Raw genomic sequence first — 27,624 nt, forward strand, 5'->3', positions numbered from 1 at the left:
GCCTGACTGCCAGGTGCGTCATCGCTCAGTAAGAAGGTCCCTTTCGCTGAAATTTCCAGTAGGTTCTGGGCTCCATCAATAGGGCATCCGTGGAGCCAGAGAGGACTTGAGCCAGAAGTAAACTAGAGCTCACCTTGCGAGCTTTACCTTTCCTAGTCATCAGGAAGGTCTGCAAGCATATCTTCCATGGGTACTTTCAGCACATCATGGGGGCCCCAGTCTGCCCGGTGAGCTAGTTGCAGGCCCAGAGACCACCGGCATGCCTGTCGCCAAAGCAGCTAAGCCTGCAGTAGTGGGACCCTCATTTCAGTTTTGCAGAGTGAAGGTCACGTAAGCGTACAGGTTGGAAGCCAGGGAGTCTCCAAGGCCAGCGCTGAAGCTCAAGAGGAAAGAAGGGAGGACCAGACACCCAGTAGGAGGAGTTTTGTCACCACGGGATGGCTGACAATTGCTATAACATAGGGGGTGACAGGTCAACTCAGAAATCTACCTCCAGGGGCACCTGGGTGGCTCAGTGGGCTAAGCCTCTGCCTTCGGCTCGGGTTATGATCTCAGGGTCCTGGGATCGAACCCCGCGTCGGGCTCTCTGCTCAGCAGGGAGCCTGCTTCCTCCTCTCTCTCTCTCTGCCTGCCTCTCTGCCTGCCTCTCTGCCTACTTGTGATCTCTGTCAAAAAAATAAATAAAATCTTAAAAAAAAAAAAAAAAGAAAAGAAAAGAAATCTACCTCCAGCGAGTCCTTAGCTGGCTGTGGACCCACTAGAAATGACCAAAAGAAATGAGTCTGGACCAGCCCAGGGAGCAGCAGCTACAGCCACACCACAAAGGACCTCAGGACACTTTTCACATCAGGGAGGAGCCCATCTCCTGCTGATTCAGGTTTTGGGAGTAAGAGAGCCACTGGGTTGGCTCTTTGTTGAGAAACTTTAAAGCCAGCCCTACCGCAAAACAGTGGTCCCACCGAGAGGTGGAGAGGTGGGTGTTGTGTCTCGGGCTGTGGAGGGAGGAACATGGAGACCACTGTGGAGATGGCAGAAGGTAGCCAGGGGCTGGGTTTCAGGAGCAAGGAAGCTGTAACCTTGGAGTCTCATTATAAAGGAGACGGGGGCAAGCTCCTATGGGGGCCCAAGCTCAGAGAAGACTTCCTGGAGACCATTCCAGCTTGCCTTTGTGTGGGTTAGATAAATATGCAGGCCATCTCAAAGTGGAACACATCTTTTGTTGGAATCTCTATGTCCCACAGCCTAGTGGATTGACTGTATGATGTCACCATGGTGCAAGCTGAGATACCAATCTTGAAGTCAGACGACCCCCACCTCACCCTCTGGCTCTTTAGAGCCAGTATGAGGGCGCCATCTTGCCTCAGGCCTTCCTGACTGGTTCTCCAGTGCTGTAGCTGAAGTCATACCACCACCACCTCCTCCCTCTCCTCTTCCCACCCCCCAACACCCCATGTCCCTGAATGTAGTCTGGACTCCTGTCCCTTCAGGGGCAGTCAAGTAGGAGGAGGCTGCAGCAAAATTGTGGGCAACCAAAAGAGGAGAGTCATCACCCGAACTTTCTGCTTCTAAACAGATACCTGGAAAAAATTCTTATGAGTTCCAGAAGACAATCTGAGAATGTTTGTAGCAAAAGAATTTGTAATAACAAGATGCTAGAAGCACCCCAAATATTCACCAACAGAACTGATAACCTGTGGTATACACATGGTACTATAAGCCAGTGGCAGTAAAGAGCAGTTACCCACACTAGTGTTGATGAAACTCACATAGTGTTGAAGGTGGAAAAGCAATTCTCAGAAGAATCCACATGATACAGCTAAAACTCGCCTGAACAACTTATTTTGGCGGGTGTGTACTTGATAAACCTATACAGAAAAATAAGGGGATGATAAGCACAGATGTTAGGAATGTGGTCGGTGGTTAGGGTGGGAATGAGGAAGATGTGGTCTCCCAGGAGTTAGGAATTGTTCTACTAAACCCGTAGACAGCATCTTCCAGTAACCATGGAGAAAACTATCCCCAAGGAGAATCAGTTTAGGAAGAGCTAGTGCTGGGCAGTGGGGAGGGGGATGGCTAGGGAGAAGAGCTTTATGAGACACCTGTTGGGTGAGAAATGTTCCCCCCAGCATTAGAGATGCTGTGGACATTCTCAGGTTCCTGGGAGTTTGGGTCAATGCTGACTGAATAGACCGAGTCCGCTCAGTACTGTGGGTGTGACATTAAGCGTGTGAGGTAGAGCAGAGGACATTGATCTGTGATCAGGTCCTAAGAGTGTTGAATTAGTCAATGATGGCCTTTTCTTTGACTTATCCATTCACTCACTATTTAATGGGTTAGACACTTTACAAACCAAGCATGTGAGTGTGAAAATAATAATTTGGTTTCATTTAGCTGTGACCTTCCGAGGCTCTGGGATTGTGTTTGGCTCGTGTTTAACTAGGATTACTCTTAGAACCCCAGTGTTCTATGGACAGTTGGTCAAATGACAACATGTCCACTGGTTTGCTGGGGCTGCTGTAACAAAGTGTCACCATCTGGGTGGCTTCAACAGCAGAAACTTAATTATCTCCGATCTGGAGCCGGCAGGTCTGCGATCCAGGTGTGGGCAGGGGTTGGTTCCTCCGGAGGCTGGAAGGGAAGGAAGGGTCTGTTCCAGGCCTCGCCTGTTGGCTTGCAGGTGGCAGTGTTTTCCCTGTGACTTTACCACCTCGCCCCACGGTGCATTCCGTGTGCAGATTTACTTTGTTTGAGAAGGCCATCAGTCCTGTTGGGTTGGGGGTGACTCTAATGACCTCATTTTAACTTGCTTACATCTGCAGTAGCCCGAATTGGAGGTCAGGTCATCATATAATATAAAGGTTATGATATCAGGCTATACTCCGAGGCACGGAGTGGGAGTTCAGACTTCAGCATCTGAACCCGGGAAGGACACAGTTCAGCCCATAACCATATGCTAATTCTCTGCGTGATGGGCTTTTTTCTCTTTCTTTTTAAAAGATTGTACGTGGCAAGTCAAAGCAAATGATCGAAGCTTCCATGAACAACCTCACTTCATGAACACAAGGTTCTTTTGTATTAAGGAGAGCAAGTACGCGGTAAGTTGATTTTAACTTTCTAAACACTCTTTACTAAACGGCAGCGTTTTCCAGTGGGCCTTATGCTTACCAGCTTCATGAGACACCCGCCTTCAGATCATCTCTGGCCCTGAGCCGTTGGTAATCATTGTCTGTTCTGTAGAGTATCATGATTATTCGTCACACTCAGTTTTGTAAAGATGAATAGGAGTGGCTTGACACGGACCAAAACAAAATGATGTAGACTGGAATCTTCCCTAGGTGCACAGAGCTCTCAATGTTTTATATAAGAATTTACAATAATGTCACAGAAGCCTTGTGTTTGAAAGTAATAGGAATTTGAAAGGAATCTTGATAACTTCTCTCCCACTTCAATGCCTGTGATAGACTTAGAGACTTTGAAGATATTTTCACCTCAAATAATCCTGATTACCTTTAAATTTTTTTTTTTAATTTATTTATTTGTTAGAGAGAGAGAGCAAGCAAGCACAGGCAGACAGAGGCAGAGGGAGAAGCAGGCTCCCCGCCAAGCAAGGAGCCCGATATGGGACTCGATCCCAGGACGCTGGGATCATGACCTGAGCCGAAGGCAGCTGCTTAACCAACTGAGCCACCCAGGCGTCCCTCCTGATTACCTTTAAAATATGATAACACCTGTCAAGTGTGTGCTTACATGTTGTAATATGTCTTTTAGCTCTCTAGGACAGCTGTAACAGGGACACAAACGAGCTGATTTAAGACAACAGAAATTCGTTCTCATAGTTTAGGGAGCCAGAAATCCAAAATCACGGGTCAGCAGGGTTGGTTCTGTTCCAAGTTTCTCCCCTAGCTTCTGGAGGTGCCTGACAATCCTTGGCGCTCCTTGGCTTGTAGACACATCACTTCAATCTCTGGCTTCATCTTCATATGGCCTTATCCCTGTGTGTCCCCATGTCTGTGTCCAGCTGTCCTCGTCTTCTAAAGATGGCAGTTGTCAGATCAGGACCCACCTTAATCCAGTGTGATGTTGCTGTAACATGATCCCATCTGCAAAGACCCCGTTCCCAAATAAGATGACAGTCATGGGTCCTACGATTAGGATTGAGCACATCTTTTGGGGCACACAGTTCAGCATATAGTAGCCTTCATCCCTCCTTCAGTAAAAGAGTGTCCCTTCCCCAGCGTTGTGGTCCACACGGACATCTCGCTTTGCCCCATTTTCTAAAAGGCTCTGAGGAGTCAAGGAATCTTCCAGCAGCGTCTACTTAGTCCCCCAGCCAAATTTGCCATGGAGATCCTTTGAGGGCAAATGTCTACCTCTTGTTACCGTCTCTGACCTGAGCCTCCAAGGAGTCAAGGAGGCCCTGTTTAGAATTAAAGGCATAAAGGAAATCTCAGTGTCTTTCTGGCTGGTGTCCCTGTGTCACCGTAGGCCGTCAGGCTTTAGGGATTTTTGCAGGTGAGTTTACACTGGGATAAATGTGTGACCTCATGTAGAGTGACTTTCTTTTTTTTTTTTTCCCCCAACAGAATAATGCAATTAAAACATACAAGTATAATGCATTTTCCTTTCTACCGATGAATTTGTTTGAGCAGTTTAAGAGAGCAGCCAATTTCTATTTCCTGATCCTTCTTATCTTACAGGTAATGACCTTTGACATCTTAAATCTGTTTTGAATTGTGATGACTCAGTAACACTGAAACCGTGGACATGTATAATCTTGAAAGTAGTTACAGTAACGTGAAGGAATAGTGCCTCATACAGAACCAGGGCGACAGTGTTCCTTGAACAGGGAAAGGAAGCAAATGGAGATATTTTAATTCTGTGTTTTTAAAAAATTCCATTTCGTCCTGATGTGAGTGTTAAAACTGGTTTCCCCAAAGTGACTCAGTTAAAACCTTCACTTTGTAAAATTATTTGTTCCTTAAAATTCTGGTTTTCTGTGCGCTTGCTTGCCCTTTGTTTTTTCTTCAGATGTTTGATTTCCTCAAGAATATTAATTTGTGTTAATATTTGCGTCATAAATCTCAATAAATTATTTTTGCGAGCTGCTTTTACGTGGACGAAAGGCCTGTTCTTTTCCTGTCTTTGTCCCCATTGTGGCAAAGGATTCACTTACCTGGAGGGTGTTAATTTTCCCTGTGTAGTAACTGTTGTTACAATCAGAGGAACTCTACACCCTCTCCTTGCCAGAATGTCGACCTTTAACCCCTGATGTGCAGGCTACAAAGGGCAGCATAGCCACTTGGTTTTATCAGCTTCTTTACAACCAGAATTGGATTTAGAAAACGGTCTCATCTGCCAGGATTCCCTCCGGAAGGCTTCATGAGATGGGAGTGTGTGTGTGCCCAGGTGGGGATGGAGGGTGCGGGGAGTGGCGAGGAAACCCGAGGGAGAAACAGACACCCGACAGATGCGGTAGAATATGAACCCTCCAGGCTTGAGAGTACAGAATGGTCCTGTTATCAGGAGGGACCTTTGAAATAGGCCCGTGTGGAGACAAACACTAAAATTTGAAGGCTCTGCTTTGTGATAAGTGAGCTGTCCTTTCCTGCCTGCCTGCCTTCTGAGAAAAGGGGAATTACACACAATGAGATTAGTGTGGCAAGTGATCTTTCTCTCTTCCAGCCCACCCCTACTCATCTTCTCCTGAGATAGAGCAATTTAAATTAGAATAAGTTATAGCCATTTGCTTGCCTGGTTACTTCACTTAATACTTCTCTGTGATGTGAGGGTTATCATAACCTCCATTTTGCAGAGAAACTGAGGCCTGGGCAGGTACAGGAACTTGCTCCAAATCCCAAAGCCCTAAGTGAGAGAGTGGGACAGGATTTGGATCCAGGAATTTCTCTGCAGACTTGTCCTTTTAACCACTACATTATGTGGTCTGAGGATCCATAGGACGATTATAAGAGATCTTTACTAAACTTGCCTCCCAATCTTTTGTTCCAACTTGAAGCCTGTCTTCAAGGGGACAAGGCCTCCTGCGAGGGCAGCCCCTTTCTCGGCTGGACCAGTGGCGGTGACCGCCAAAGATGCCCAGAGCAATAATGAGCTTTCAGCCACTCCCTAATGTGTTCTGACCTCCATCCCGAGACCCTCGGAGACCACTGGCTGGGCAACCAGCAGTGGAGAGCCTGTTCTCTGCATTGTCCTCCGGGGTCTGTTCCTGGAGGCCAGAAGCTGGAGAGGGCGGCAGGAAGAAGGTTGGCTGAAGGCTCGGATGCCTTTCCTTCCCTCCAGGCTCTGCAGGGCGTAGACTCGGATGTTGGGGGAGGTTGGAGTTAGCGGTCACCTGTAGAGGCCATGCCTCCATGGGCACACGTCTTCCTTGTGTTTCTGGCAGGCAATACCTGAAATCTCGACCCTGGCGTGGTACACCACCCTGTTCCCCTTGCTCGTGGTGCTGGGCATCACGGCCATCAAGGACCTGGTGGACGACGTGGTAAGGATTGCTCGTGCGGCTTTCTCCTCGCCGAGGCGGCATCTGTACCTTCTATTTTGAGATGATTAAAATAACCTTTTGCCTTCTGTCTTCTAAAGGCTCGCCATAAAATGGATAATGAAATCAATAATAGGACGTGTGAAGTCATTAAGGATGGCAGGTACTGTGCCTTCCTTTGTTTGTCACTTAGTTACAGGGATAGAGTGGGTCACTGTGCTCAGAAACATACTTAGAGACAACCCTTCGGACCTTAGAAGGCTTGTCAGCACCCTTGAAAGGTCTCTGTTAATTTACTAAGACTTGGTCTCCTCCTTGCAACCCAGAAGCTATAGCCAAGTTGGGTTACGGGCCCTACGGTATCAGCACTGTTGTGTTTATTTATTTTTTTTTAACTTTTATTTATTCTTTGAGAGGGAGAAAGATTGAGCAGGGGGAGGGGCAGAGGGAGAAGCAGGCTCCCCGCTGAGCCGGGAGCCCGATGCAGGACTCGATCCCAGGACCCCAGGGATCATGACCCGAGCTGAAGGCAGACCCTGAACTGACTGAGCCACCCAGGCGCCCCAGCACTGTTGACACTGTTTACTCCTTCAGCCTGGAGTTCCCATCTTTGCTGTTCCCAAACCGACGTGTTCAAGATTCTGCCCAAATACCTTGACACCTTTCCTGATTCTCCATCTCAAGGGATTTCTCCCTTCTCTGCACTTTGAGAGCATTTTGCTTTGCTCTTTCTTCTTGTGGCCTGACTTTCATTAGGGTTATTGGTGTCGGCGTCTCAGCTATCCTGAACTCTGAGTTTCTTAAGGAGACTGTCTTGATGGTATTCGGTTAGGGTTTTTTTGTGGGGTTTTTTTTGTTGGTTTGTTTTGGTCCATCAGAGCCTCCAACACACCGAAAGTGCTCCATAAATGTTAAATAACCATCATCAGCTGTGACCCAGGTGCCAACTCGCAGACCAGGAATGAGCTGTTTCTGCGCAGCGCCTGGAGGCAGAACCACAAGTCAGGGGCTAAAAATAGTGACTGAGAAGATGCCAAATCACTGTGCTGTACCCCTGAAACTAGGATATTCTAGATCAATCACACTTCATTGAAAAAGAAAAAAATAGCGTGAAGGCCCAATTCGAAGACTTTTTTAGATGTTGACCCTGAGAAGAAGAAGGTGACTTAGATGCACAGTTCCGCTGTGTCTAATTTGCATACAGACGATGTCAGTCTGTTTGGATGGCTTTTTTTCCTGCCCCGATAAGTGGATTCTGTTCTGAAGGTTACCTTTCAAATCACTTAGAGTCACTGGCATGGAGAGTGGTAAGATTCACAGCCAGCTCCCATGACCCTGGCAATAGGCCACAGCCTGGTTAACTCCATTGATAAAGAGTAGTTCCGAGTGGCCTTGAATTTGGGGTCAGGGTGCATATCTGATGGGGCTGTCACCCCAGCTCCCCCTGGACTAGGGTCAAGCCTGTGTGGAGACTCGGACCTTGTCGGGAGGGCAGGGGACCTCCCAAGGGGAAACCAGATGTCACAGCGGAAGGGTTCAACTGAATTGCCTCTCATACCCCCAAAAAGCTGTGGGAAGAATGTTCTTAACTTGTTCATTTATAATTTGACACTCATATGCCAATTCTAATTTATAGTTTTCCAGATCCTGACATGTAAACTAACTACCCCTTCAATTATTGACAGATGAGCCAAGTTTTTTTTTTATGCTAAGATTAAGAATTGTGTACTAAATTCTAATAAAATTGGTGAAACTGGTATATAGGCATATATTTAAGATGTATTTTAAGTTGAAAAAAAAAAAAAAACCTATTTTCAACTCCAGGTCTCTTTTATCCATGAATTAATGGGAGGACACACATAGTAATTGGATTTCTGCCTCCAAAGAAATTAAGATTATTAGTTGTGATAGATTTGTAATATCTATCAGGGATACCTTTTCTATAGATGAACATCTTTAAAACAGACTACCTGTTTTAAAAGATATTTTAAGAGGATGTTTAAAAAAGATGTTGACTTGTTAGATATTTAAAGGGTATTTCCTATGAAATTTAAGACTGAAAATAGCCCCGGGACCACCTGAGACCTGCGTCCTGAGCAGGTGGTGGACAGCCCAGAGGAAAGAGAGCAGGAGAGGTAGGAGCACACAGGACGTGAGCAAAAACAAAGGCAGTGCCTGGTATCCTTCCTTGCTGCCCATTTAAGTAGCCCCCTCTAGCCTTTACTATGTGACCTAGGAAAGAACAGGTCAAAAAGATCCCCATCACCACCACTTCCTTTAGAGGAGACCATGATTCCCGCGACCTCTTAATGTGGTTTCATCATTCAATGGCTGTACTTTTAGGAAACCTTTTCTCTGTGATCTCACGCTTTCCCCAGAATCGTTGGCTTCTAGAAAGAATAATTCCAGATCTTTTGCCAGGAACTTTGAAAAAGCCAATAAACTATCATTATGTTTAATGTTTAGATTCAAAGTTGCCAAGTGGAAAGAGATTCAAGTTGGAGATGTCATTCGCCTGAAAAAAAATGATTTTATTCCCGTAAGTGAATAAACCCTGCATGCCTCATGTGTTGACCTCCCAGCGGCTCTGGCGCTCAGTTTTGCCTTGGGGATCTTTGTGTGATCCGTGTGTTTTGTTCTGAGCAGGCTGACGTCCTGCTGCTGTCCAGCTCGGAGCCCAACAGCCTCTGCTATGTCGAAACAGCCGAACTGGACGGGTAAGTGGGTCTTCGCCGGGCCTGTTCTGAGGCCAACAATTGAGGGTACATTCATTCCATTGAAAATTGCATCATGAAAAGGAGCCTGAGGTCTGGCCCTGCCCCCAGTGCTTGCTGGGTATCCAGCAGTGTCCCTAGCAGACCAGCCTCTCTTTTTCCCCGATTCCATCTGTAAAGTGGGGATTTCAAGCCTGCCCCCCCCCAACTTTGAGGGAAGGTAGAAGCATGGATGCCTGAGCCCTTTGTACACACCTGAGCAGTGTCGAGATGTCGAGGTGCATACGAATGACTGCCGGTATAATCTGTTTTAGAAAAAACCAGATTCTTAAGAGTATCTGTCAGCAGGCACTTCTGGATTTTCCCTTTGTTGGTTCTGGTTACTACGATGCCACTGCTTTTGACCAGTTTGGAATGCGTTGCTTGAGTGCCTACTGTGTTGCCTTAGCACTATGTATTAGCTCATTTAGTCTCCTCAGCAACCCTGTGAGATAAGTAATGGCCCCACCTCGACATTACAAGGAAAGGGGGGCACAAGGGGATGAGGTAGCCCGCCCAAGGTCACACAGCGAGTGGCCGGGTTGGGACGCTGCTCCCCTGGGCTGGTTCTCCAAGCTAGTTTTGGCACTTCCCCCTCTGAGGTGAACACCTTACCTCACGCCCTAGATACCCGGAAGTTCTCTGTGGAGAGCTGAAGTCCTCTCAGAGGCACCAGGTCTGTCTTTGCTCTGTAAGTTAGTCAGCTCTAGAAAACAGCCATGATCCCCATGAGTGAGAGCCTCTAAAACTTTTCAAAGGTAGCAAATCCCAACGGGCCTGTCAGAACAGACAGAACGGGAAGGGAGAGGGCCGCAGGTCAGTGTCTGAGTATATGGGAACGCCAGAGTCCGTGTTCGGGGAGCCCAGAAAAGGACGTCCAGCGCCCAGATGCACAGCCTGACTCTCCTTTTTCCAGAGGGTGCGCCTTCCTTGCTCTGTGGGTGGGAAATGCCACGTGCTGGGCGGTAAGGCTCCCACCTCCGCTCCTACGTAGAATTCTCTTCCAGAGATACGGGATCCAGTTGTCCTCTCTGGAAATAATAGGTTGACAGAGTCCAAACACTTTCTGTAACAAATACGTCTTGTAGAATCATCTTAGTGTGATTAAATATTAGAAGCTACGTTTTTTTCTTTCTTTCTTTCTTTCTTTCTTTTTTTTTTTAAAGATTTTATTTGTTTCTTTTAGGGAGAGAGCCTGAGCAGGGGGAGGGGGAAGGAGAGAGAGAATCCTGAGTAGACTCTGTGGTGAGCACGGAGCCCAATGCAGGGCTCGATCCCGTGACCCTGAGATCACAACCTGGGCTGAAATCAAGAGTCTGATGCTCAGGCAACTAAAACCCCTGGGCGCCCCTAGGAGTTAAGTTTTTAAATAGCAGTTTGATGGGGCGCCTGGGTGGCTCAGTGGGTTAAAGCTTCTGCCTTCGGCTCAGGTCATGATCCCAGGGTCCTGGGACTGAGCCCCACGTTGGGCTCTCTGCTCAGTGGGGAGCCTGCTTCCTCCCTCTCTCTCTGCCTGCCTCTCTGCCTACTTGTGATCTCTGTCTGTCAAATAAATAAATAAAATCTTTAAAAAATAATAATAAATAGCAGTTTGATAGTCTAGGCAGGTGGCGAAAGCCAAGTTAGTAAGGAGGAGGACAGGAAGCACGTGGGTGCCTCCGTCCCAACCATATTGGCTCACAAAACAAACAGCGAAGGGGACCAACATTGCCCAAGTCATCGCCAAGGAAGTTTGTCTGTTCTGGAAATAACCTCACTAAATCCAAAGTTCCAAGGCAAACAGAGTTTGAAAATTGGAAAAGCTAATGACCTAGCTTTTGCTTCCAGGCATACCTAATGTTACTTTGTAGAGTTTTTCATATATTTCCTTTGCAGGCTCCAAATTTTACTCATTTAATTTTCTTTTCCTCTCCTTTTAGAGAAACCAATCTAAAGTTCAAAATGGCACTTGAAATCACACACCAATACCTCCAAAGAGAAAATTCACTGACAACATTTGATGGTTTGTGCAAACATGTCTGTCTTTGTTTTAAATTTTAGTTGCTCAACTCAGTCCCAATTAATTAAAACCACAAGCTCTTTCGTATGTGAGTACTTACGTGAATCATATTTTTCTAAAGGTTTTATTGAATGTGAAGAACCCAATAATCGACTAGATAAGTTTACAGGAACACTGTTTTGGAGAAACACAAGTTTTCCTCTGGATGCAGACAAAATTTTGTTACGTGGCTGTGTAATTAGGAACACGGATTTCTGCCATGGATTGGTCATTTTTGCAGGTAATTTCGGAGTTTCTTGGGAAATTGATCTGATATGTGCTTTTAAGTCTTAAAGAGGGGATTGTCAAAACTGAAGAAAGAGTAATTTTATTGACGTGGCTGTGAACTGATTTTCCCAAGTATTGATCATATTGAATTTTCTGCTTTTAGGTGCTGACACGAAAATAATGAAGAATAGTGGGAAAACCAGATTTAAAAGAACTAAAATCGATTACCTGATGAACTACATGGTTTATACGGTACTTATTTTCTATTTCATTAGATGAGAGGCTAGACTGCTGTCTTTTGCTGTAATGTTGTTTTAGCCTATTTTATTTTATTTGACAGAGAAAGATCACAAGTAGGCAGAGAGGCAGGCAGAGAGAGGGGGAAGCAGGCTCCCCGCTGAGCAGAGAGCCCGATTTGGGGCTCGGTCCCAGGACCCTGGGATCATGACCTGAGCTGAAGGCAGAGGCTTTAACCCACTGAGCCACCTAGGTGGCCCTGTTTTAGGCTTTTCTTATGCAGAGAAATCTTACCTCTACGAGCCAAGGAGAGGAACGCATGCGGTGTTCCAAGGCTAGATGGGAGAGAGAGGACTCGCTTACTTTTTTCTCAGAAATGCCATACCTCCAACAGGAGAATCCTTTTGGGAATTGAAATTCCAGTTGTAGGAGCCTCTGATTGAGCGTCTTGTAACTAGCGTGACCAGGGAGCCCAAGATAAGTTCATGGGACTGGGCTCCTAGAGTCAATGTAGGGCTGATTTTACTGCTACTAGTTTCCCCAAGGGGTAGTTCTCGTAAACGCAAACTTTTCCCCCTGACATACACTGTATAAGTCTACATAAAAGGCAAGGCTAAGTATAAGGTGTGTTGAGGGGTCTCCAAGAACACCCCCGGCTTTGGTGGTTCACTAGGAGGACTCATAGACTAGAGCAGCTAGTTGGCCTCATAGCTATGACTTACTGTAACTTACTACAAAGCAAGATTAGCAAAGGCAAAAGGCCCATGAGGCAGAGTCTGGAGGAAGCCAGGTGGCAGCTTCCAAGAGTCAGTCCTCTCCCAGTAGGCTCACAGGGCAAGACGTACTTAATTCCCTGAGCAACAGTTTGTGACAGGCCACGTGAAATGGCCATACCAGGGAAGCTCTGTGCCTGGGGTTTTATTGGGATCTGCTCACATAGGCACCATCGGCCAGGCAGGTACCAAAATTCCATATTCCCTGGAAGAATGCAGGTGGTCGGCATAAACCATATTGTTTTACACAGTTAGGCACAAAGAACCGTTCTTATCAGGAAATAAGGAAAAAGGAAATCCTTCCATCTAAGTTCCCAGATGTCAGCCAAAGGCAAACCTTGCAAGAAGGTCATTTAAGGATAGCATCTCAGGCCTGGCCCCAAATATTAGGCAATCCTCTGATTTCCCAGTGAAAATTCACTTTTTCACAAGTATTTAGGTTAATTTGAATTCATAAGTTTGGGGGGAATTCTAAAACTTACAGTACTTTACATATACATGTTCAAAGTCATATAAAAGTAATGTACTGATTTGAGAAACAACTCTTTTTTTCTCTGATCCCGCATTTCATGAAAACTTAGAACTTTTCAAGTGCATCTTCAGCGTCATTGTCCTGGTTATGGCCAAAGTACTCACAATGAGTTCGCCTCTCCTACCGAGCCATGTGGTTTTGAGATAGAGCACTTTTGGAATCTGTGTCCAGAAATTTAAATCTGTCCTCGGAAATTGTATTCCTACCCATGAATATCCAGATACCACGAGGACAGTGGACTTCTGCATTCATCATAATTTCCCCAACAGGATATACTTACGGTACCTCATAATTTCCCCAACAGGATATACTTACGGTACCACTTTTTAAGTGAGCTTGAACTTGAAGTGATAATTAAATCTTTAGGAACAATTACCCAAATCTGGATGAAATTCTCTTAGCTTAAAAAACTTATTCCTTCAGATATTTTCTCTAAGCATCCCAAGTCAGCATTGTTTGAAATTATTTCATGTAAGGTACCTTCCCCAAGCAGTACAATGTTATTCAAACTGAAGGTCATAGATTATAGGCCCTACAGGCATTAAAGGACATTTAAGGATTTGAACATTAGACGCCACATTCTCTTTTGAACTGTAGCTTTGGGGACAAAACTGTGCCTATATGTGTGACGTAGGATAAATTAGTCAATCACAGAATTCAAATGGGCTTTCAAAGCGTCCTGGTGGCATCGTTTTCCCTTTAAGTGTGTTGTTTTTACTGACTACTAAATTGTTAACATGCAAGGTATTCAGTAAGGTTAATTAGCATCTGTGACATTCTGGGAGTTTGCAGTCTGTCTTCCAAATACACCTCAATGTTTCGTGTCTTCTAGATCTTTGTTGTTCTCATCCTGGTTTCTGCCGGTCTTGCCATTGGCCACGCTTACTGGGAAGCTCAGGTTGGCAACTATTCTTGGTACCTCTATGATGGAGAAGACTATACACCCTCCTACCGTGGATTCCTAAATTTCTGGGGCTACATCATCATTTTAAACACCATGGTGCCCATCTCTCTCTATGTCAGGTAAGGCTGTCCTCTCGTGGGCCTCCTGCTTTAAGGGAAGTGTGAGCACATTTTCCCGACTTCGCACCTTCATTTCTATCAGTAATTGTTGGTCTTGGAGGCCGTAAGGAACAAGTAAGAAGATAACATTCATTTCAGAATTGGGGGTAATGGGGGAAAGGAAATCAACACTGGAGTGTCTGGTCCGTGCCAGGCACAGCACCTTGTGTCTTGACCACTTTGCAGATGAGACCGCCAGAGTCCAGAAGTCACTCCTTGGTAAGATTCCTTCTCAGTGGACTTGAGAGCCCGAGCTTCAGAAAGGGCCTTGGGAGAAGGTGGAGATTTCTAGTGTCATGGGAAAACTTAGTTGTTTTCCTTTTCAAGAGCCTTCCTGATCTCTTAGCTGGGTCTTCTTTATTACCACCTGGCACATCCCTTGCTTGTAAAATGCTTCCTGGCCACTACTTTCCGTTGGGAATGCCCCTCTCCCCGCCCTCAGTCCGTCTCTCAGAATGTTCTGTTTCTCATCTCAATCTCAACCACAACAGAGGAGTCAAGGTCCTATTCTGACAGTGGTGATCACCTTGCTTGGTGAGATTCCTCCTTTGTTCACTTTTTTCCTTGTTTCATCTCAGGGCCTGCTGTCATTCAGCAGTTGGATTTTAGACCCCCTGGAAGGGGAGTTGTGTCTTGGAATATACCCAGCAGCCAGAGTCTCCTCTGAGTTCCAATTAAGTAACAGCCCAGAGACATACAGGATCACATACACTTCTGTAATTAGAAGCACTTGTTTTATTTTAATTTTATTACATGTGCATTTGTTTGATTTGTAATTTTATTATATGTAGTTCCTGCTGTTCTCTCACCATGGAGTAGAGCCCTGGGGAGCCATGTGTTTGCAGTCACTTAAAAAACAACAACAAAAAACTGAGATGAGTTTTACCTTTGTTGAGGGAGCTACTAAACAGATTATTTTGTTTAAAACTGTTATAAAACTGTTATAAAATAAGCTGTATGTCAGTTTCAGTTTTTAAAAAATCATGTCGTGATTAATGTGATTTCCTTATTTCTCTTGGAAATAAAGGTCCTTCTAGATCTGATAACTCAGATCAGGTCATTCTGCTTCATTTTCTACCCTATGGTAGCTTTCCATGGCCTTCAGGATCAACTCATTATTGAGGTCACGCTCTGACCCACAAGGCCCGGTGTGGTCTGTTCCTCTCCTCTCCCCCCACTCGTCGCCTCCTGTACCTCGCCCCCTCCTTAGGCTCCCTCAACTCCAGCCCCCTTGTTACTCCTCAGGGTGGTGCCAGTACCTGCCACAGGCCCTTTGCACCTGCTCTGGTCCTTGCCTGGAATGTTTTTGCCTCTTACCTACATGGTTGCTGTTTCATTTCCTTCAGGCCTCTGCTCGGACGTCCCCTTAGCACGCTGGCCTTGTCGGACTCACTCCATCTTAGAAGTCACTTCCGTTCCCTGTTGCTCTCCATCTTCCCTTTACCCGGCTTTGATGTTCTGTGGGGAATTTTCACCACATGCTATATTTACAGGTCTCTGTATTTGTCCCCAGTAGAAGGTAACCTCCTTAAAGACAGGGATTTTGTCTGTTCTGTTTCCTAATGTGGCCTCCTGTACCTAGAATGGTGTCTATACATAGAGGGCACTCAGGAAATACTTAAGGGTGAGAGAAGGAGTCCTTTTTCCATCTCTTTAATTTATTATAAGACAGCTTTTGCCCATTCAACCTTGGCTGAATATGTAAACAGCTTCCTTAGAACTGCGATACATTTAATCCCTTGGAGTTTTAAAATTGAGATGATTCTTCTAGAGTATCTTATTTGGGACATTCTTTATCTCCATAAAAATTTAGGAAAAAAAAAAAAACCCTGCTTTTTCACAGTGTGGAATCACAGTGTAGGAGTTAACTGCCAAGAGCCCTAGGGCCTACTTTGAGCACACGGGGTCTGTAACCTCAGGGACCCTCCCCTCCAGCTGGGGACAGAGGTGAGCATGGCCATTCCAGTCATCCCCAGGTGCCATGGGGATGAGAGAGGGATTGCTATATTGTCACCATGTCGCCAGTCCCACAGGGCACAGGGGTCAGACATACTCAGGATTGCGTGAGAAATCAAGGCTGGAGAGAGATGTGTCTGGTCAGGAGAACCCGGAGGCTGGGCGCATGGCCCCTGCAGGGCTCGTGGGCAGCCCGTTTCCGTGCACGCGAGTGTAGGTGAAGCCCGCTCCCTTCCTCTCGGATCTGAGAGCGCCATCCAGAGTAACCTTTCGTCTTGTCTTCCCAGTGTGGAAGTGATCCGTCTTGGACAGAGTTACTTCATAAACTGGGACCTGCAGATGTACTATCCAGAGAAGGACACTCCTGCAAAGGCCAGAACCACCACACTGAATGAGCAACTCGGCCAGATCCATTACATTTTCTCAGACAAGACAGGGACGCTCACGCAAAACATCATGACCTTTAAGAAGTGCTGCATCAATGGGCAAATCTATGGTGAGTGGAAGCCATTGCTCAGTCCCCTGGGGCCCATGGGACCAGGGCCCGCCTTCCCAGAATCGCCGGTGTCCTCCTCAAGCCCAGCCCTAGTGGCCATTCTGGGCTGAGTTCTGAGTTGGCTTTGCTGGTGGCCTCGGGAACACATGCGTGGGAGAGGTCAGCGGTCAGAAGTAGGCACACATGCCTCAAAAAACTAAAACATAATATGTTTAAAAAATTAAACATAAAATTACCGTGTGATCCAACAATTCCACTTCTTGGTGTGAACCCAAAAGAACCAAAAACAGGGATGGGGAGAGATTTGCACAAGCATGTTCTTGCCAGCATTATTCACAATAGCTAAAGTGTGGAAGCAACCCAGGTGTCCCTCAGGGGATGAGTGGACAAACTGTGGGCTGTACATATACCCGGAGTATTAGTCAGTCTTGAAAAGGAAACCATTCTGCCAGATGCTGCACGATGGGGGAACCTGGAGGACACCATGCTCAGTGAAAGAAGCCAATCACAAAAGGACACACATTTACACAGACGGGAAGTGGAATGGGTTGTTGCCAGGGGGTGGGGGGAGGGGAGGATGGGCAGTTACTGTTTAACGAGTACCGAGTTTTAGCTTTACCAGATGAACGAACTCTGAAGTGGGTGAGGGGTGATGCTGCATGGCAGTGGGACTGTATTTAAGGTCACCAAACCATGCACTTAAAAAAATGGTTAAGGTGGGACACGCCCGGGTGGCTCAGTCGGTTAAACGTCTGTGTTCAGCTCAGGTCATGATCCCAGGATCCCGGGATCGAGCCCCGCATTGGGCTCCCTGTTCGGTGGGGAGCCTGCTTCTCCCTCCCCCACTCCCCCTGCTTGTGTTCCCTCTGTCAAATAAATAAAAAAATAGTTAACGTGGTGAATTTTATATGTATGTCCCCATAATTATTTTGAAAAAGTTGATTTGCATTCTAATATCCTGAAACATGTTGCATATTTATAAAAATATTAAGACTAATACTGTATTCAATGTTCTAACTTTTAAATAAAGACTTAATACAGTTTTTAATCATTTTATTTTTTTAAGAGATTTTATTTATTTGAGAGAGAGTGAGCACGACCGGGGGAAGGAGCAGAGGGAGAGAATTAAGTAGACTCCATGCTGAACGCAGAGCTCGACGTGGGGCTCAATCCCACCATCCCAAGATCACAACCCCAACTGAGATCAAGAGTTGGATGTCGGGCGCCTGGGTGGCTCAGTTGGTTAAGTGGCTGACTCTTGGTTTCAGCTCAGGTCATGATCTCAGGGTCCTGGGATCGAGCCCCATGTGGGGCTCCGTGCTCAACAGGGAGTTTGCTTGAGGAGTCTCTCTTCCTCTGCCCCCCCCCCACACTGTGTACGTACTGTCTCTCTCAAATAAGTAAATAAATCTGGAAAAAAAAAAAAAGATGCTTAACTGACTGAGCTAACCAGGCACCCACTTCATACAATTTTTTAAAAGAGCAATTAGAACACTGTGCTTTTCCCTTGTAGAAAACTATACAATGAATGTGTTTTTACATAAGGAGCATCTCAGACATGGGGTCTGTAAGGAAGGTGGTGGGACACTGGGGGTCCAGCAAATGGTTGTTCTCATGTACATGAGAGAGAATTTATTTTAATGGTGGTGGTGGGGGGCAGGTAAAGTACTTCAAGGGACAGGAGTCTGGCCCCCGAGGAGGATGCCGTGTGGAAGGACAGAGGCACCAGTATTTGAACCTCTAGATGGGGGGGTTGGCGGGTGGGGGACAGCAAATTTCTTGTGTAAAGAGCCAAGTAGAAAGCATTTGAGCCTTTGCAGGCCGTATATTGTTGGCATCAGATTTTCTTGTTAGGTTCTCTTTTGTTTTCGCAACTCTTGAAAAATGTGAAAATCGTTCTATACTTGAAGGCTGTCCAGAAACAGGCTGAGACCCGTAGAAAGCAAGCTGGGGTGGGACCTCCGCACTCGGGAGGAGACTCCATTTCTTTTGTCCTGTTTGTTCCTCAGGAGACCATCGGGATGCTTTGCAAAACAGTCACAGCAAGATCGAGGTGAGTCCTTTCACCTTGGGAAGGGTTCGGGGGTGCGCATTTGTTGCCCATGATGGCTGAAACAAAGTACCACGGAATGGGGGGCTAAAAACAACGGAAGTTCGTTCTCTCACGGCTCTGGAGGCCCGAAGTCTGAAATCAAGCTCCCAGCAGGGCCACGCTCCCTCTGAGGTTCTAGAGAAGAATGCTCCCTTGCCTCCTCCTAGCTTCCGGTGGTGGCCTGCAGTCCTTGCCATCCCTTGGCTTACAGACCCGACCCTAAAATGTCTGCTTCTGTTGACCCATTACAGTCTCCCTGGGCATCCGTGTATGTGTCCAGATTTCCTTCCTCTTATAAAGACACAGTCACTGGATTAGTGTCCTCTGTCATCCAGTAGGACCTCATCGTAACTCGATTCCATCTGCAAAGACCTTATTTCCAAATAAGGTCGTCCTCACAGCTACCAGGGGTCAGGATTTCCATGTATCTTTCTGGGGGACGCCATTCAAACCCACCACAGGGTGCCTTTTTGTTTTAAGACAGGTGTGAGCCTCTTGACACTAAAGAGCGTGTTAAGAATCCTAAGATCACTTTTCCACAATGACTTGGCTTCGAAGACAAGCGGCTATCGTTTGTGACGGCCACGTGGACATTTTCAAACTCTCACGTCCGTTTCTTCTCTCCACTTCTCTCAGCAAGTCGACTTTAGCTGGAATCCGTTTGCCGATGGGAAGCTTGTGTTTCATGACCACTATCTCATTGAGCAAATCCAGTCAGGGAAAGAGCCGGAAGTCCGCCAGTTTTTCTTCCTGCTTGCGGTCTGCCACACGGTCATGGTGGATCGTCTGGACGGTGAGTGTGTCTCTGGCATCTCGGACGCGGGAAACAGTGTTCTCGTCCGCAGGTAACTCACACTCAGCACTCACGTGCGTATAAGGTAACGGACGTGTGTCTTTTACTCAGTGAACATCAGCGAGCCCTCACCCCGATGGTGTAGGAGGCGGCAAGATAGGAAACCAGCTCTCAGGCTCTGAAAATGCACATCTGCTTCACAGTCATGGCTCCAGATGTGTTTATCGCTTTGCAAGTGAAATCTTATCGTTAACAGAAATGATGGACTCTTGCATTATTACTGGAAGAATCCCAATCTTCCCTCCCTGCTATTACTTGACATTTATTGAGAGTGAAAAATCAAGCCTTATCTGGATGGTAAGGGGACTTTGAACTTGAACAATCTTTACTACAGAATAATTTCAGAGAGAATTTATTTTCTGGATTCAGATGTGTTTGGGGTTTGAAGTAATACCCACCCACCAGAGCCTGGGCCCACTTAAGGTGCCTTTTTCACACATAATTTCACACATAATTAATGTGTATTTGCATGGGAGCCAGCAAAGCTGACTTGTAGGTTCCTTTGCAGAACTCTTTTTTCTTTTCTTTGTTTCTTTTTTTTTGAAGATTTTTATTTATTTGAGAGAGAGAGAGAGAGAGAGAGTGAGTGCACATGAGTAGGGGAGGGGCAGAGGGAGAAGCAGACTCCCCGCTGAGCAGGGAGCCCGATATGGGGCTCAATCCCAGGATCCTGGGATCACAAGCTGAGCCGAAGGCAGACGCTGAATGACTGAGGCATCCAGGCACCCCGCCTTGCAGATTTCTTAAATACAGCTGTGCCAGCTTTGTTGCAGCAACTTGGTCCCGTGTCAGTGAAAGCTAGCCATGTTTTCACCCACAGACATTACGGTAAAGTTATTTAATACACCTGCTCATTATCGAAAGTGCAAAAGCAACCCTTTTGGCACTTCTGCAATGAAGCACAGTCTGCCTGTCCAGCCTCCCCTCGGGTCAGTGCGGCAGAGGATGGGGTCTTTTTGTTTTCTGACCTTGCGACCTCATGTGTGGCAAGTATGAACTCTCCGGGAGAGGCGGGGGAAGGAATATGCAGAAAAGCTGAATGTGTACAAGCTCCGTGCACTATCTTTCAGCAGATTTCAAAGAAACCCATTCCAAGGCTGGCTCCCACAGTGCAGTAAAGCGAGATAACCTCAGAATTCAAATGGGGACAGACACACGTAAGCCTGTTAGCGGGCAAAGTGGGGGAAGACAGAGACACATCAGGTCATGAGTAACCAACATGCAGGTCAAGGTCTGTTTCTAGCCGAGCACATTTTATTCATACAGTAAGGATCCACTATGATGTTTCTAAGCAACATGGTTCTCTTAGGTCTTGACTCATTAGTAACATTATTCTGCCACCCCCTCTTTTTTTAATAGCATGTGGTGGTATTCTGAGACCTAACCAGCTGACTTAGGCAAACATCCTTCAATCTTACGGCCTATATGTTCTTTTCTCCTCCCCGGGATATTACGGGAAGAGCCCTGTTCTGCTAGAGATGGGCCGGCCCCATCTGGGTTCCTGCCACAGCACATAGTGCAGACCCAGGTCTTGGGTCCAAGCACCAGCGTCCTCCGTGTTGGCAGGCGGAAGGTTGGAGTTCAGTGTTCCAGCCGAACGTTGTGCAGCTCCTTGTCCCACTGTCCACTGAGGCCAAGAGTTGTACGTCTCGTGGAAACTTCTTTCACACAGTCCATGATGGGCAGTTGCTGTCAGCCACTGCGAATAAAATACAGCTGGATTTCTAGGCGCAGGAGGCTGAAAGAGAAATTGGTTGGGGTTTGATATGTGAAGTACCTTGAAAGGGTCCCTTGGAAGGACCTTGGGAACCGCTCCTCCCGCTGTGATCGATAATCCAGCCCCAGAAGGCCCATGGACCTGCCTGACCCACGCAGCAGGTCAAGTAAGACCCCTTCTGGTTGGGTCCCCTTGCAGTGCTGCCTGCTGGGCGCCTTTGCTTCTGCTCTTGCATTGTTTCTTCTGTAGGAATAATGGGGACTGGTCAGTCTTCTGCTATGCATGACGCATCACATCAGCAGAAGAGGGAGGCAGTCCTTTCACACATGTTGCCGTAGACATCAGACTGGCTCAGTGGCAGTCTGTGTGACCCGAGTGTGGGGTCCCTGTGGAGGCACCTGGGGACAGAGCTTGGAGAGGCGGCTTTGGTATTCTGTTGCTCTGTAATGAGTGACCTCAACTCAGTAGCTAGAAACACACATTCATGAGCTGCTAGTCCTGTAGGTCAGAAGTCTGGGCATGGTATGCCAGGGCTCCCTGCTGGAGATCTCCCTAACATCAAGGTCAGGCCATGTGCTCATCTGGAGCTCCCAAGTCCTCCTCCAAGCTCACGGGGAGGAGTGCAGGACTCTGTTTTCCATAAAGGACGGAAGTCTTCCTTCCTGCTCCTACAGGCCTCCCTTCTTCCTGGCCACGTGGCCCCTACTGTCTTCAAAGCCAGGCAACAAGAATCTCCCTTCCATGGAACCCCTTATATGGTTCCAATCTTTCTCCCCAGGAAAAGTCCTGTCCCTTTTAAGGTCTGATCTGATTAGGTTGGGAACACTCAGATAATCTCCCTATCTTGAGGTCAACTGATTTGGACCTTAATGACACCTGCAAAATCCCTTCCCAGCAGGACCTAGATTAGCACTTGAATAACCTGGAGGAGGTGTGTGTACAAAGGGGGGGGGGTGTTGGGGGAGTGGTTAGGAACCCCAGGGCCACCTTTGATTCCTGCCTCCCACGGAGCTCTGTGCAAGCGGAGTGTGGAAGGCTCGGAGGCCTTTTCTTTGTGAAGTCTGGATGCGCTGTGGGCCCGGGTATGGGTGGGGTCTGCGGGAAGGACCAGGAAGTCCCAAATGGGGGAAACATTGAGCAATGCTGTGCAGGGGGTGAGGTTGTTGAGGGGGTCATCAGAGAGGTCCCTTGTTTCAGGGTTCGTGACGGGGAGATGGGGGGCTGGAACCTGCCAGAGAAAGCTCTGTGGCTTGCCACAGGTGTCATTTGTGGCTGGAGAATCTTTTTATCTGCGCGGGTTTCATGGTCCACAAATTAGTTTCTGAAAGAAAAGAGTGAATCTCTGGTTGCCTCCAACTGTACAGTAAATAAGTTCTCTTCAGAAATGGTTCCTGAGGGATATTTTTTGTCCTGGTTTCTTCCTGCAAACATCAAGCTGGAGTTTGGACCAGCTCCTTGAGTTCCTTCCTGTCTCTACTCGTGTGCAATTCTGTGACCCCATTACGAGAACCAAATGGAAGGGGGGTGGTTTTGGGTAATGATAACAGTATCAGTGTTTGTTCCAGATAGGATTGTCCTCGTCATGGGAACTTTACCACCTTTTATCACTTCATTGCTTTTTTTCTGCTGGAAATAAGCTTGCCATCAGCACCTTAGGACAGGGTGTCAGCCACACTGGCCCAGGGGAGAGGTTGTGTCCCCACTGCTGCTTGTTTAGCTCTGGTCAAATATTTGCCCTCAGGAGTGTGTGTGTGTGTGTGTGTGTGTGTGTGTGTGTGTGTGTTTCTGGAATGGACGGATTCAGCATGTATGTTCGTAACTTCTGGTATACGACTTTCTGGGTGAACAGAAAATCTGAAGTGTCATCTTAAGTTACTAATTGGGAATTGATTGATATGGACTTAATTAGAGTGAGCCATGTGAGCAGGTGTGTAGAGGGATGGGTGTGAGGGGGAAGCAGGTGTGTGAGGGGGAAGCAGGTGTGTGTGGGGATGAGTGTAGGGGTGGTGGGTGTGTGGGGGGGGGCGGGGTATGGAGGTATCACTCTCTCCATAGCTTATTCACCCCAGAGCATCCTCCCCTTCCTGGCGGACCGATGGTATAAAGAGCTGCCCATCCCTTCATGGTCTGCATCCTGCTCAAACCATGGTGGGAAATGAAATGCCTTTTTCTGTGAAAATTCACCTCACCGTAGAAGTACTTTTCTTTCTGCTTTGAGGCAGAATAACTGAAGTAGAAAAATGGCGGGCACCTGGGTGGCTCAGTTGGTTAAGTGTCTGCTTTCGGCTTAGGTCATGATCCAAGGCTCCTGGGATCGAGCCCCGCGTCGGGCTCTGTGCTCAGTGGGGAGTCTGCTGCTCCCTCCGCCCTTCCCCGCTGCTCATGATCTCTCTCTCTCACTCTCAAATAAGTAAAAATCTTAAAAAAGAAAAAAAGAAAAATGGAAAATCTTTTTCAACTTTTTGCTGAAGTACAGCATGTGTATGGAGACAAGCATATGGCGGAGTGAGTTTTTTTCACCAACTAATCCTCCCGTGTAATGAACACCCAGATTTTTTTTTTTTTTTGAACACCCAGATGTTTAAAAAACAGAACATTACGAGTCCCATAGAAGTCCCCTTGTGTTCCCTTCCAGTCAGTGTCCCTCCGAGGGAACTAACCAGTCCTGACTTGGCACAGCCCGGGTTAGCTTTGTTGGTTTTGTGGTCGGTGTAAGTACAGTCACAGCGCGTAGACTTGCATGTCTGCCTTCTTTGGCTCAACGTAGTGAGATTTATCCCAGTTGTCGAAGTGTGCTTATAAGCAGAAGGCAACTTTCCATTAATTAACTTTAAACATCAGGCGATGGAACAGATTGATGAATTTTGAGGGTGTTTTTCCTTTTTTTTCTTCTTTTTTTTTAGTATGGGAATATAGCTGTGGTGACGTAAGCATGCTTTTCCAGAGGGACGATAAAGGGTACAATCCTTTTAGAAAATAAATGCGTAATATTTGCCAACCGACTTAAAAATTACCAGAATTCTTCAGCTGTGTATTTTCACTCCTGGGAAGCTATCCTTAGAAAATAGTCAGCAAAACCTCTGCACACAGACCAAATAGTTATTATGATGTTATTTTTGAGAACAGAAAAATTTGGAAATAAGCTAAGTGCCTGTAATTGGAAAATAGTGACATGTTCACATTCATTAAAATAATGTTTAGAAAGAATCTTTAAAGCTGTGTTAACATGCTCCAAATAAAAGGTTTAAGTAACCAGGGTGTAAATGTATGTTCAATATGATAGAAACTATTACTGAAATAGGCATTTTCAGAAGGACTGGAAAGAATTGTAACACAGTTCAATAGTGTTGTTTTTCCTCCGGATAGTGGGATTATAGGAATCCTTTCCCCTCTTCCTCGCCAGTTGTTTTGTTTTGTCTTGTTTTGTTTTACTTCTAGTTTATGTTACTGTTTATAATTAGAAATAAAAACCTTAAAGTTTGACAAGTGTTAATGTTGGCATACTTCTTAAGAATTAGTGATTTGAAGTAAATCGGAGAAAAACAACTATCATATGATCCCCCTGATATGAGGAAGTGGAGATGCAACATGGGGGGTTTGGGGGTAGGAAAAGAATAAATGAAACAAGATGGGAGTGGGAGGGAGACAAACCATAAGAGACTTTTGATCTCACAGAACAAACTGAGGGTTGCTGGGGGGAGGGGGTAGGGAGAGGGTGGTGGGGTTATGGACATTGGGGAGGGTATGTGCTATGGTGAGTGCTGTGAAGTATGTAAACCTGGTGATTCACAGATCTGTACCCCTGGGGCTAATAATACATTATATGTTAATTAAAAAATAAAATAAATAAAAAATAAATCAACTGCCCCCCCCCAAAAAAGAAGAATTAGCTATTTGTTTTCTTGGGGACGTTTTGGGCTTTGCGCTACATCCTTACCCCCGACGTGAACGCCAGCTGTGACCTCGGGGTGGTGAGCTATGCATCTGGCTTTACAACTTCCCTGGTTTTCTCTGTTAGGTCAGCTCAACTACCAGGCGGCCTCTCCCGACGAAGGTGCTCTAGTGAGCGCGGCCCGGAATTTTGGCTTTGCCTTCCTCGCGAGGACCCAGAACACCATCACCATCAGTGAGTTGGGAACTGAGAGGACTTACGATGTTCTTGCCATTTTGGACTTCAACAGTGACAGGAAGCGAATGTCTATCATTGGTAGGTCTCCTTCAAGAGTGTGTCTGTGTATCACTCATTTATTATTATTATTATTATTTTAGATTTTATTCACTTATTTGATAGTGAGACAGCGAGAGAGGGAACACAAGCACGGAGAGAGGGAAAAGAAGAAGCAGGTTCCCCACTGAACAGGGAGCCTGATGCAGGGCTCGATCCCAGGACCTTGGGATCATGACCTGAGCCGAAGGCAGACGCTTAACAACTGAGCCACCCAGGTGCCCCTCTATCAATCATTTAGATGCTGCCTTTTTTTTTTTTTTTTAAGATTTTATTTATTAGAGAGTGAGAGAGAGCGTAAGAGGGGAGAAGGTCAGAGGGAGAAGCAGACTCCCCACAGAGCAGGGAGCCCGATGAGGGACTCGATGCCGGGACTCCAGGATCATGACCTGAGATGAAGACAGTTGCTTAACTAACCCCTCCAGTCCGGGCACAGGACAACAGGCCACCAAGTGGAGAGGATGACTGCTTCCCAATATTGAAAGTTTTAAGTTCATAATTTAAAACAATTTCAGATTTACAGAAAAACTGCAGGAATGATTTTTAAAAACTCTTGTATTCTCTTCCATATCTGCCAACTATTAGCACTGGCCACATAGCCTGCATCATTTTCATCATACACAGGTTCTTGTTTCCTGAACTATTTGAGAGTAAATTGTAGAGCTGATGCTCCTTTTCCCTAAATACTTAAGTAGCTATGTCCGATGAATAAGAACATTCACTTACATATAAATAAAATGATCCGAATCAGGAAATTTAACATGAAACAATATTATTATCTAATCTACAAGATGTTCCGATTTTACCAAAAATTTTCTTTCCCCTCCTTCCCTTCTTCCTTCCCTTTTTCCTTCCTTCCTTCCTGGTTCAAGATCCTAAATTGCATAGGGTATTAGGGGACTGTTAACTCCAGTCTCCTTCAATTTACAACAATTTCTCAATTTTTTTCTTCCATACATTGACATTTTTGAAAAGCACAGGCCCATTAGTTTGTCGAAAGTCTCCTGATTTGGATCTATCGGATATGCCCTCATGACTGAATTCAGGTTATGCACTATTGGCAGGAGGAGTCCGCGGATTGGTGCTCTGTCCTTCCCAGCATATCACATCTGGAGGGCCGTGATTACTAGTGATGTTGGCTTTGATTGCTCAAAGTGTCTGAGATTTCTCCACTCTGAGACTGATTTTTTAAAAATTTTATTTCTTTATTTCATAGACAGAGATCACAAGTAGGCAGAGAGGCAGGCAGAGAGAGAGGAGGAAGCAGGCTCCCCGCTGAGCAGAGAGCCCGATGCGGGGCTCGATCCCAGGACCCTGAGTTCATGACCTAAGCCGAAGGCAGAGGCTTTAACCCACTGAGCCACCCAGGCGCCCCTGAGACCAAATTTTTAACCAGTAAAAATACATAGGTTCAACTGTCTACTGAATGCTGAGTAGGCACATTTTACTGAGTGCTTTCTGTGTGCCTTAGCACTGATCTAGACCTATTACCATGCTTAGCCTTTACCTTGAAGAATTCAAAATCCAGTTAGCGATGAGGGCACATGCTGTTATTACCACACATCCAAAAATCGAAGAAAAATGGTTACAGGAAGTCATGTTATGTTCTGAGTATTAAAGGCAGTCGTGTTACGGGTTTATGTGCAAAAGAAAGATTCCTGCAGTATAGACAAAGAAGGCATCATGGAAGAAACTAGAACACAGTTGGGAACCGGTCAATATTTGCCGTGAAAATAAGTAAAAATATGAAAAACTGAGCCGAAAAAAGGAATCTTTTCATATGTATGTCACTCTTACGTTGTATGTAGGTGGTGGCTTGCTGAGTTTGTTGAGAGTGAAGTTTTTCTAGGCACATCCATGATTTTAAATTAATGGCAAATTATTAGCAGACTAACCTTCAGATTAGCTTTATAAAATGTGGTTTTCTATTACAAAATCAAACCCACCTTCATTATTTGCTTTTCCTTCTCTTGCTGTTAGTAAGAACCCCAGAAGGCAGTATCAGGCTTTACTGTAAAGGGGCTGACACGGTGATTTACGAACGGTTACATCAGAAGAATCCAACAAAGCAGGAGACACAGGATGCCCTGGATGTAAGTCCCACCCTTACCCTTTATGCCACTGATTGCAAACCCCCTTTCTGATGCTCTCTTGTAAGATCAAGTG

General features: G+C 46.1%; 1 protein-coding gene and 1 long non-coding RNA gene across 2 annotated transcripts in view; one reads left to right on the forward strand and one right to left on the reverse strand.

The window, feature by feature from the left end:
- Positions 1-27,624, forward strand: part of ATP8B1 (ATPase phospholipid transporting 8B1) — a 119,235-nt gene that overhangs the window by 71,855 nt on the left and 19,756 nt on the right. The window contains exons 3-17 of the mRNA XM_080821444.1: positions 2,998-3,095; positions 4,584-4,697; positions 6,401-6,499; positions 6,598-6,659; positions 8,963-9,035; positions 9,143-9,213; positions 11,169-11,251; positions 11,370-11,528; positions 11,679-11,767; positions 13,890-14,080; positions 16,363-16,571; positions 18,581-18,624; positions 19,300-19,456; positions 25,252-25,440; positions 27,439-27,551. Of these exons, the coding sequence (XP_080677570.1) occupies positions 2,998-3,095; positions 4,584-4,697; positions 6,401-6,499; positions 6,598-6,659; positions 8,963-9,035; positions 9,143-9,213; positions 11,169-11,251; positions 11,370-11,528; positions 11,679-11,767; positions 13,890-14,080; positions 16,363-16,571; positions 18,581-18,624; positions 19,300-19,456; positions 25,252-25,440; positions 27,439-27,551 (1,751 nt within the window). The remainder of the gene's footprint in view (positions 1-2,997; positions 3,096-4,583; positions 4,698-6,400; positions 6,500-6,597; positions 6,660-8,962; positions 9,036-9,142; positions 9,214-11,168; positions 11,252-11,369; positions 11,529-11,678; positions 11,768-13,889; positions 14,081-16,362; positions 16,572-18,580; positions 18,625-19,299; positions 19,457-25,251; positions 25,441-27,438; positions 27,552-27,624) is intronic.
- The window catches only part of LOC308354135, a 36,219-nt gene continuing 29,350 nt past the window's right edge, over positions 20,756-27,624 (reverse strand). The window contains exon 3 of the long non-coding RNA XR_013967847.1: positions 20,756-21,254. This is a non-coding gene — a long non-coding RNA (uncharacterized lncRNA). The remainder of the gene's footprint in view (positions 21,255-27,624) is intronic.

The sequence above is a fragment of the Martes martes genome (assembly GCF_963455335.1).
Source record: "Martes martes genome assembly, chromosome: 13".
Lineage (NCBI taxonomy): Eukaryota > Metazoa > Chordata > Mammalia > Carnivora > Mustelidae > Martes > Martes martes.